Source organism: Hibiscus syriacus, unplaced genomic scaffold (genome assembly GCF_006381635.1).
Source record: "Hibiscus syriacus cultivar Baekdansim isolate YM2019G1 unplaced genomic scaffold, ASM638163v2 tig00110607_pilon, whole genome shotgun sequence".
Lineage (NCBI taxonomy): Eukaryota > Viridiplantae > Streptophyta > Magnoliopsida > Malvales > Malvaceae > Hibiscus > Hibiscus syriacus.
Genome location: NW_024062799.1, coordinates 1,388,195 through 1,399,700, shown reverse-complemented (window position 1 = coordinate 1,399,700; position 11,506 = coordinate 1,388,195). Strand labels below are relative to the sequence as shown.

General features: G+C 35.6%; 1 protein-coding gene across 1 annotated transcript; it reads right to left on the bottom strand.

Annotated features, from left to right (window-relative positions):
- Positions 1-463: 463 nt before the first annotated feature.
- Positions 464-2,467, bottom strand: LOC120135279 (two-pore potassium channel 5-like). Its single transcript, XM_039151566.1, has 2 exons — positions 1,383-2,467; positions 464-902 (listed from the first exon to the last, which is right to left on the bottom strand). Exons 1-2 carry the CDS (start codon positions 2,402-2,404, stop codon positions 746-748), a joined length of 1,179 nt encoding a protein of 392 aa, XP_039007497.1. The 5' UTR covers positions 2,405-2,467; the 3' UTR covers positions 464-745.
- Between the last annotated feature and the right edge of the window lie 9,039 nt (positions 2,468-11,506).

The window sequence follows — 11,506 nt, the reverse complement described above, 5'->3', positions numbered from 1 at the left end:
CTTTCTCGATCTCTTACCTCGTCTTGGCTCGGTGTATCTGTTAAATCCCCCAAAGAAACCTGGCACCTTTGATGTCATGGCTGTATGCCGATATCTGAGCTATTTATGCTAAAACACCAAAAGGGTTACAGACCACAGTACATGTACTAAACTGACTGTGCTAGAAACTTCAAGTGCCGGTTGGCAGTACAAGAATGTTTTCTGGTGGGATCAACATGTACTACATTTCCATCTGATGGTACTTACATAGTCTCCAATGATGCGTTAACTCTTACCAAATAAATTACTTTTCAGAATTTAATAATGCCATTAGCACACCGGAATCTTCGAATAAACAGAATTTACCTGCAGCAATTAGGAATAATATTTACCTGCAAGATCTCTCAGCTACCTATACAGTCAAAGAACCTTTGCAAACAACTTGTGATATAAAAAAGAAACATAAAGGTAAAAAGAAGCATCATTTAGGAATAATATTTACTTTTCATTATATTTCAAGAGTCCGGATGATGGATACATAGGAAACAAAGATTTTACAATTCAAATATGAATGAGATCAGAAGCATCTTGTTGCCCTTTTCTCTCGTGCAAATTCCATTTTCTTTTTTTTACATCACAACAGCTCGACAAAAATCATAGAATTGGGATTTCTAACCTGAATGAATACACAATTTTACATGCAATGCCCATTTCCAAGAACGAGGCTAGAATCTCCAGCCAAGTGAATATAATTAACTTTGTCTGCTCAGATTCGCCAGTGATTTTCTAATAAGAGATCAGGAAGAGTTATTTTCCCTGAGTTATTAGTATCAAGCTTGCTGAACTGATCGCATATTTGCAATATATCCTTCTCCCCAATCTTTCCCATTTCTTTGAGCTTGTAGATGACATACTCCGATTTACTGCGATGAAAGGGAAAACCGAACAAAACAAAAACATTATTACCACATGGTTTTTGTAAATTAAATGTTGATGCAGGATGTGGTTGATGTGGTAAAATGATTGGGTCTGGGGTGGTCTTAAGACAGGCGAACGGATTCTTCATTGCAGCAAGACTATAGATACAAGCTGGCCATAAGGGCACACTTTTGACGGAGATGATTTTTCTTGGTATTGAATGGCTCTTGGAATGCAGGTCAGGCATGTAGAGATTAAAAGCGATTCTTTAGTTGCGATTAGGCAACTACAGGCAATGATCATTTAGTATCAAGCTTGAGGCATCTAATAGGATGATATAAAATCTCTTAGGGGTGATCTCTTTCAAACATGTTTTTTGGGACAGAAATCAATCAGCACATCACCTTTCTAAATTCGCGACAATTCTGGCAACATGCATTGAGCCAAGTTCAATCGAAAATATGCTAGAAAGATTGAAATCCAACCTGATAAAACCGTTGTTATTGATGTCAGCAGCTAGCAAATCCTCAATAGTGATATCTCTCTGCAACACCCACTCAGCAATCCTCCTATGCCTCTTGTTAACCCTTGCTTCAGCCAAATACAGAAAAGCTCTAGCAACAGCCAGCGTGGAAATCAGAAGCCAGGCACCGGCAAACAACCTTCCGGGCAGAGTCTTAAACGCCCGATCACCGTACCCAACCGTAGTAACCGACATAACCGACAAGTAAACAGAATCAACCCAGTTCAAGCTCTCCACAAAGTACAAAATCAGAGATCCAATTCCAATACACAAAACCACAACTCCAAGTGCCAAACCAACCTTAAGCCTAATCCTCATCCTTCCCTTATCGACATCGACGATATAATCCCTAGCCGAAAACCCTCGATTCGTTTTCTCCATGTGAATCCCAGTTAAAATCATGTTCTCTTGCAAGTCAAGAACATAATTAACAACCCCACTCAACAAAATATCAATAAAACCGAAACCCACCAATACAAAAACGCAGGAGAAAATCTTTGTACCCGGGGTTAAAGGGGCTATATCACCATAACCAATCGTGCACATTGTGACTATACAGAAGTAAAGAGCATCGACAACCGGGTGAGTCTCGACACCCGAGAATTCATCTCTGTTAAACGAATAGATAGCAACGCCGAGTATCAAGTAAATGGAAAGCAAGAAAACAGCTTGTCTGATAATGGTGCTGGAATCGGACTGAGGTTTGGGAAGCTGGGGTGTTTTGGGCTTCAAATCACGCATGACGGCCATTGCAGGGGCTGTTTTACATCGCTTGAGAGAACCGGGTCTCTTTAATCGTGTACTGGGATCAGGATAATCAGGCGAGGGGGGTTGAACCTGTGGATTGTCTTCGATTTCGGATGGGAAAAGAGTTGGAGTGGAGATTGACTGTGGGATTGTAAAATAGAAGCCATGATGAGGGTCTTCGAGGAGGTGTCGAAGTTGGGGTTTTGATTGGGGGGAGAGAAAAGGCTCATCTGCCATATCAGAAAACCAAAAAGGAAAGAAAAGCAAGGTTTCTTTTTTTTTCAACTTTGCCCAAACAGACGGGTTGAGATCGTGGTGGTTGGTGAGTAGTTGGTCTCTCAGGTTTCGAGCTTTCAATGTGGGGTTGCCAATTATGACATTGCTTGTAAGGAACTGGGGACACTGCAACAGTTTTCTATTTGCAAATCATTGTTTGGACGCAACCTGTATTAAAAATAAAATTGATTCCGTTGGCATTTGCTGGTTAAATCGGTAAAATATTTTTTTTTAAAAATAGTAAAATGGGGTCTTGAAATAAATAAATGATTAAAATAAAATAACATTAACGATGAAAGGAATGATAAATGATGCTTTAAAGTTGAGGAAGAGAACTCCTACTCTTGAGTTGTTTTTTTTGGGGTAACAATTAAAAGGTTAAATCTTAGCATTGGAGAGAATATCTACTTCCAATCTGCTTACCAAACTGGATTAACTGTTGGATAGCATCAGGTGGTCTCTACAATTCATATAACCCTGCTGGCCTTGTGAACCCACTTCGAGCAAGCGCATCCGCTACTCAATTAGCTTCCCAACAGATTAAGGACAACTCGATCTCCTAATTACTTACAAGGAAATCACGAATTCTTCGGATAAGAGTTGGTTTGTAACTTAGAATAAGAGATGAGAGCATACAAACTGCTTCGGCATTGTCCATCTCAATCGTCATACGACTGACTCCAAGCTTCCACGCGACATGTAACCCATCCAAGAGAGCCCAAAGTTCCACTTCAAAAACTAAGCAGTGCCCAATATTACGGTTGTATCCCATTATCCAGTCCCCGTTATGGTTACAGATAACACCTCCTCCTCCTGCCTCCATGGAACTTTGGTTAACCGCGCCATCAGAATTAAGAAGTTAGGTGGTTTCCAAGTTTGGATCCTGAGAAACAAACTGAGTTGTTAATGGCTCTCCTTCGGTCTAGCATAGTGCCCAAAGACCAATCATGAGATGATTATAATAATATATTATATTTATCAGTTTTATTAAATATTCAATAAAATTGGTAAATATAATGTATCATTATAATCATCTCATGATTGGTCTTTGGACATACTCTAACAATCTCTCACTAGCACTAAGACAAATCACTTACATATATAATATCGAGTGATTTAGTGTGACGATCATGTTTCTGTTGTGCCAGAGGCTTCGTCAGTGGATCAACGATGTTATCATCTGTGTGTACTCTGCATATTTCCACATCTCCTCGATTTATGATTTCTCGAATGAGATGAAAGCGCCTAAGAATTGGGTTGTTAATGAGATCTAGATTTCTTTGCTTGTGCAATGACTCCATTGTTGTTGCAACAAAGTTCTATAGCATCTGATATGCTGGGAACAACCCCTAGTTCAGATATGAACTTTTTGATCCAAACAACTTCTTTTGCTGCTTCACTGGCTGCAATGTATTCAACCTCTGTTGTAGAATCATCTATTGTGTCTTGCTTTGAACTCTTCCATCTTGCAGTACCTCCATTAAGACAAAACATAAAACTTGATTACGATTGTGAGTCATCCTTGTCAGTTTGAAAGCTTGCATTCGTGTAACCCTTTACACTAAGATCTTCTTCCCCTTCATATACAATGAATGTATCCTTAGTTCTTCGCAAATACTTAAGGATATTTTTAACTGCAACCTAGTGAATTTTACCAAGATTTACTTGATACTAACTCGTCATGCTTAAATCATACGATACATTTGATCGAGTACATATCATGGCATACATGATAAAACCAATAGCCGAAGCATATGAAATCTTATTTATTCGTTCTCTTTCTTGTGGAGTTGAAGGACACATTTCCTTCGAAAGAGATATACCATGTCTTATAGGAAGAAATCTTTTCTTGGATTCCTCTATGTTAAACCTTTTTCAGCACTTTATCTATATATGTACTTTCACTTTATCTATATATGTACTTTGACTCAGACCTAGGAGTCGTCTTGGTCTATCTCTATAGATCTTAACTCCTAAGATATGTGTTGCCTCACCCAAATATTTCATAGAAAAAAAAAACTATTTAACCAAGTCTTAATAGAATGTAAAGTAGATATATCATTTCCTATAATGAGTATGTCGTCTACATATAAGATTAGGAAAGAAACAATGCTCCCGCTAGCATTTTTATAAACACAAGGCTCATCTTCATTTCTGATAAAACCAAACTCTTTAATTGCATCATTGAAACGAATATTCCATCTTCGAGATGCTTGCCTTATTCCATAATTAGACCTTTGTAACTTACAAACCTTTCCAACATTTTTTAGAGCGACAAAACCTTCTAGTTGTGTCATATACACATCCTATTCAAGTTTTCCATTAAGGAAAGCGGTTTTGATGTCCATTTGCCAGATTTTATAATCATGGAATACAACTATTGCAAGCAAAATCCAGATGGATTTAAACATAGCAATAAGGGAGAAAGTTTTGTCATAGGCTATACCATGAACTTGTCGAAAACCTTTAGTGACCAATCGCCCGTTTTATGTTTGTACATTATCATCCATATCTGTTTTCTTCTTGAAAACCCATTGACCCCTTCAGGTGGTTCAACCAAAGTTCATACTTGGTTTACTGATATGAAATCCATCTTAGATCTCATGGCTTCAAGCCATTTCTTAGATTCCTGGCTCGACACTACCTCTTGATAAGTTCTAGGCTTATTTTGATCTATAAGAAGAACGTTTTCATGCGTGGTAACGAGAAATCTATATTTCTAGGGTACATGTCGTTCTTCACAGTGGTTATGTTTCTAAATCTATTGATTGTTCCTCAAAAACTTGTGAAACCTACTTAACCTATGATTTATTGATATGTTTTTCTTGAACTTCTCCAAGTTCAATATTTCTATCATTCCCTTTCTTTGAGAGAAATTTTCTTTTGAGAAGGACTCTCATTCGAGCAACAAACACTTTGTTCTCATTAGGATTGAAGAAATAATATCCTTTAGTTTCTTTAAGATATCTAACAAATATACACTTATAAGATTTAGGTTCGAGCTTACTAGACATCTGATATTTGTCAAAAGCTTCGTAACTCCAAATCTTCATAAGCGATATACTAGAATGATTCCCAATACATATCTCATACGGTGCCTTTTGAACCGATTAAGATGGAACACTATTTAGTGTGAAAGTAGTTGTTTTAAGTGCATGTCCCAGAAAGAATTTTAAATATCACTATGACTCATCATCGATCGAACCATGTCTAACAATGTTCAATTTCTCTTCTCGAAAACTCCATTCCATTGTGGTGTACAAGTGGTGTAAGTTGTGAGACAATTGCACACTCTTTTAGGAGTTCATCAAACTTTATGCTCAAGTATTCTCCACCCACCTTAATCCGATTGAAGTGCCTTAATACTCTTACCTAATTGGTTATGTACTTCATTTTTAAATTCCTTGAGCATTTCAAGGGCTTCATATTTATGGCACATAAGGTAAATATACCCATACCGACTAAAGTTATTAGTGAATGTAATGAAGTATTGGAATCCACCTTTGGCTTGTGTATTTATTGGCCCACATACATCACTATGTATTAATCCCAATAAATCACTTTATCGCTCACCTTTGCAATTAAAAGGAGCCTTGGTCATTTTTCGCAATATATAGGATTCACATACAACAAATTGTTCGAAAACAAATGAATCTAAGAATCAATCTTTATAGAGTTTTTATATGTGTTTCTCACTTATATGGCCTAAACGACGGTGCCAAAGATAAGTTTGATCTGATTCATTTATCTTTGATCTTTTTGCATTTATGTTATAAATGATATTATCTTGATCCAAAATATAAAAATCATTAACTAATTGCGTCGAACCATAGAAAACACTATCGAGATAAAATGAACAACAATTATTCTTTATAATTGTCTCAAAACTAATCTTATCCAAACAAGAAATAATGTTTTTAGTTAAACTGGGCACAAAATAGCAATTCTCTAAATTTAAATCAAGTACAATAGGAAAAGATAAAACATATGTCCCTATAGCTAATGCAACAAATCTTGCTCTATTTCCCACACGTAGGTCCATGTCTTCTTTAGCTAGATTCATTATCTTTAGTAGTCCCTGTATAGAAGTAAAAAATGAGAACCAAAATCGGTATCAAATACCAAAAAGTAGATGTTGACAAATGAACATCAATAACATAAATACCTTAAACAAACATTTTGTTTACTTTTTCCTTTTTGACCTCTTTAAGGTAAACATGGTAGTTTCTTTTCCAGTGATCGGTCTTGTCGTAGTGAAAACATTTTCCTTCCTTGCTCACTCCTCCTTTGGGTTTCAATGCATCATTTCCTTTGGGCTTGGCCTTTCCATTACCCTTATACTTTGCCACTGTCTTATTATTTCCCTTTCTTTTATTCTTGCGGACCATCAGAATGGGCTTTGGTCCAACCTTTTTCATGTTACTTTCAGCAGTTTGTAACATGCCAAGTAATTATGGAAAAGTCTTGTTAATTTCATTCATATTGAAATTAAAGACAAATTGATTGAAGCTCCAATAATGATTGTAGATTAACATCCGTAGCCAATTCATCTTTGAGATTTCAACCTCTAGAAACGTTTTAAATTCTCCTATAAGCTTCCCAACAATGTTGGTGATCCTTGTTTTCATTTCTTACTTAGTGAGAGAAGTTGGAGATAGCCCTAAAGCTAGGGGAAAGAAAAAGCTAGCACTTGGTTGAGCTTAGGTGTTTTTCAATAGCTTAGAAATCAAAGGTAACTCAATTCTAACTCAACTCTACCACATATAGGACATTAAAATGTGTTTGGTAGGTTGTATGTGTTATGAAGTATTTTCATGGTAGAATTCATAAATCAGTCTTTTCCAATATGTTTATAGACTCTTTATGACCCCTATATACATATATAAGATATTAATAACAGTTGAGACCCTAAATATGATGTTTTAGGTCAAAAGTTAGTATTTTTTGTACCTAAAATAGGGTATTTCTGGGCACAAGTATCGATACTAGAAGAACAATATCGATATTGTTCTTTAGCCAGAGTAAAAAACAATGGAAATTGTAAAGGAAGTATCAGTACTTCTTCATAGGGTGCCAATACTAGGGTATGGTATCAATACTTGTAGAAGTATCGATACCTAAGTATTTTTCAAAACATGAAAGCCAAATTTGGTATCAATACTCAGACAGTATCGATACTTGTACCAATACTCTCTATAAGAGTATCGATACTCAACTATTTTTCAAAACATCAAAGTAAAAATTGGTATCGATACTCATGCAATTATCGATACCACATACCAGAAGTATCGATACTTCATCCAGGGTATCGATACTAACTCATTTTCCAAGCCTAAAATTAATCAGTAGTATTGATATCGATACCCAGGGGTCATTACCAATACTAAAGAGCTTAGTATCGGTACCCACAGACAGTTTTAGGTAGAGAACCCAAGAGCTTAAAAGAGTAGATTTGAGGGGTCCTGTGTATATCAGAATACTATGAAATAAACTACAAGTGATAACATTAATTAGCTCAGAACAACTAGAAACATTAACAACTATGATGACATAAAATTAGCTTTATATGATGCTCGGGACACAATCATGACACTCGAGTTATTTTAGCAAGATACGACAGTAAGTTGGATATCCCAGTCAGTGCCAAGGCATTTAACCGCCAATTGGGTGCAAATGCTCCAAGACTCGATGGAGTAAGTTGATCGGGTGTACGTTCGATGCAGATTCCAGATCTCACCCTAGAGTACCTTCTAGTATTCAGGCAGTCTAGAGGGGTGCGTGAGCTCCAAGATGCAGAACCCTCAGTCGCACCATGATGCCTGCCACAATATAGTAGACAAGTACTTCTCATGTCTTTATACCTGTTCTATTTAATGAATACATGTAATATTGTACATTTATTAGTGAGGCAATAAGCTCGTAAGAGCAATGTTTGAAATATGTTTCCATGCGCAGGTTCTTAGGAGGTCGTTCGTGGGGAGTTATCATCATTAAATATTCCAGCATAGTAGTTTTAGACCAGCCAAAGTATTCAGAGTACGTCTAGAGTCATTCTTAGAGGGCATGTATTATTTATTGACCTTTTGTATTCAAACATAACCCTTTGGATTTAAACTCATTATGGTATGATTTGAGTATTTTTAGGAGCTCCATCGTATTTGTAAATGATATTATTGTGTTTTATTTTGTTTTCCATAGATAGATTTTACAAGATGCTTTACAATTAGTTAATTTAGATGAAAAATTTTGGGTTAGCCACTTAGATGGTCCCGTGTGACAACGTGATCCAATGATCTTTGGGTCAAACTGGATTAGGGTATTACAGTCACACCTAGGGTTGAAAAGAGCAATTTGTAAAGGATTATTGTGTCTGAATAAAATGTATAATTAATATATATATATATATGCGATTGTAATTTTAATTATACATAAAATGTTGAATGTAATTAAAATAATATAATTAGGGTGGTCTAGCAGCCACTTAGTTTTTTTTTTTTTTGGAAAAAATTGTTCTCAAAATAGTTTTTAGAAAATAAATTGCTCTCAACTGCTTTTAACCAGGTGAAATGAGTAGAGGCCAAGATGTTTTTCGTGGAGGCTTAGGATTCAAACTGCTTGTGATTGCACTGTTGAATTGTTGTTTATCCAGGAAACCAAGGTAAATCACGTATCTCTTCCTCCCGATTTTGATTTTCATACATGGATCACTGGTGACATTACTGGATTATTTTTCCGTTGTGCCATGGGGTGTACTGGCAATCCCAACAAGATAGACTTTACCCAAGAACGTGCTGCTTGAATCATTGCGATCGGTGCCCAGCTCACGCCTTTGAAAATGAAATAGCATCGTTGATTCCACAACCTCCAAATTCATATACCGACAGGTGACTCCACTAGTAGGTTCCATCAACAACACCTATATTAACATTTAGGTTAGATTTTAGCCAATCAAAAAGAAATAGGGAATAGAAATTCCCTGTATTATGTGTCTAGACGATCTGCAACCAAACTTTTCTAGCAATGGTGCAGTCATGGATGATATGAAGTATGGTTTCTTCATTTGTGCCACAGATCGGACATCCGGTATCCATCACTATACCCAGTCTCGCTCTTTCCACATTGGTTAGAAGACGATTGCATAATATAAGCCATGTAAATTTCCTAACTTTTTGATAACCATAAAAGCTCCATGCCAAGTCCCAAATGTCATCTTCTTCATTCTAGTGAGCACAATAAAGTTCACGATAAATCGTCTTAATAGTATATTTACCAGATGATTCCCATCGCCAATTAGGATGATCGACGACGGCTTCGCTGGTAGGAGGACTATAATGTCACAAATAACATCCATATTCAAATATAGCTACGTGATCAATGAATTCACTAACATTAGTCACTAGATCACAAGCACGAGCATCATTAGCTCATTCAACAATCAGACTTTTCCCGGGAATCCAACTATCGAACCAAAATCTCGTGTCAAGGTCATTACCTATAGACCAACAAACGTTCTCACATATGAAACACCACACCTCAGAGAGAGATCGCAACACAAAATAACAGTTACTAGAGACGATCTGGGTGGGCATACTAATGCTAATTTTGTACTTAGAGCGACAAACTTTAACCCAAAGAGTGTCTGTGTAACACCCACATCTCGTATACCTTTCCGTACACGAAATACAGACGTCACACCACTTTTAATAAGATTCCTCTTTTAAAAACCAGTAAGATTTTTGTTCTAGATTTTCTTAAAACATAACATTTTAATATAAAGCAAAACATTAATTGAAATATGATAGAAAGTTCTACTTAAATACAATTCAGAGCATTTTTCCTACTTTAATTACATGACACTAAATTTTTCCAAAACAAACCAGATTGTCCTACCGTTACTGATGAGTCAACCTTTAATTGATGAAAGCTGTTGCTACTGCTACACTCCTTACGCAATTAATTGTTGTCTTTACCTACACGTAAAATAAACACATGTTAAGTATTTACTTAGTGAGACATAATTCTGCAAGGATATTATAATTATACGATAGTATCTTATGAATACTGAATGAAGGATTTAATTTCATCATTCATAAATACCAGTTAAGTCCTTCTCAGTTAAACCATAATTCTTTAATACCATCATGGAAATTATTCCTAATATATCCATCATACTTATCCTTCTATATGTTTCCCCCTTTTATTCTTTATTTGCCCTATGTACAATAAATGTGAAAGTACTATACATGTATTGCATCAATGTGCTAATTGATCATGTATCTTTTATGATCATTATAGTGGTACCTTGAATAATGTTAATACACCATTTTGTATTTTCATTTAGGTATTTTTCCATCCCCATTATGTTCTGTTTACATTCTTCTTTATAACATCCCTTCATACTAGTTATGCATTGTTATACATTATATATAAATATATATACCATCCATTCGCATCACTTATATACCATTCAAATCATATTACATTATAATTCCTTTATTCTTTTACCCAAAGGTATTTAGCTTTTCACTTAACTTGCATATTTGACACTTTTCTGTCAAATGCACAGCTAGTATGTTATTTTTTTTATTCAAAAGTGTTTGACCTTTCATCTTTTACTCAACAGTATTTAGCCGTTCATCTAATTGACATAATTGACACATTTCTGCCAATTGCACAGTTAGGCCATTATTCTTTTACTCAACGATACTTATCCGTTCATATAACTAGCATAATTGACACTTTTCTGCCAATTGCACAATTATGTCATTATTCTTTTACTCAACGGTATTTAACTGTTCATATAACTGGCATAATTGAAACTTTTCTGCCAATTGCACAGTTATGCCATTATTCTTTTATTTTGGACTAGTTTCTACTCTAATAATTATTTATAATATCAATTAACTCTTTATAATTTATTATAAACCTTATACGATTGCACTCTTAGTGCTAACATGGTAATTTACCAATTTCCTATTCATATTCATTTATTAAGATACACACGTAGTGCCTATACAATAATTCATTAACTCATGATGAATTATGTGGATTGCACACATCGTG

Bases quoted from the DNA above. Each gene is read 5' to 3' on its own strand.
- LOC120135279 (XM_039151566.1), bottom strand. From the start codon at position 2,404: ATGGCAGATGAGCCTTTTCTCTCCCCCCAATCAAAACCCCAACTTCGA. The intron at 903-1,382 runs GTTGGATTTCAA...CTTTCATCGCAG, and splicing joins AATAACAACGGTTTTATCAG to TAAATCGGAGTATGTCATCT.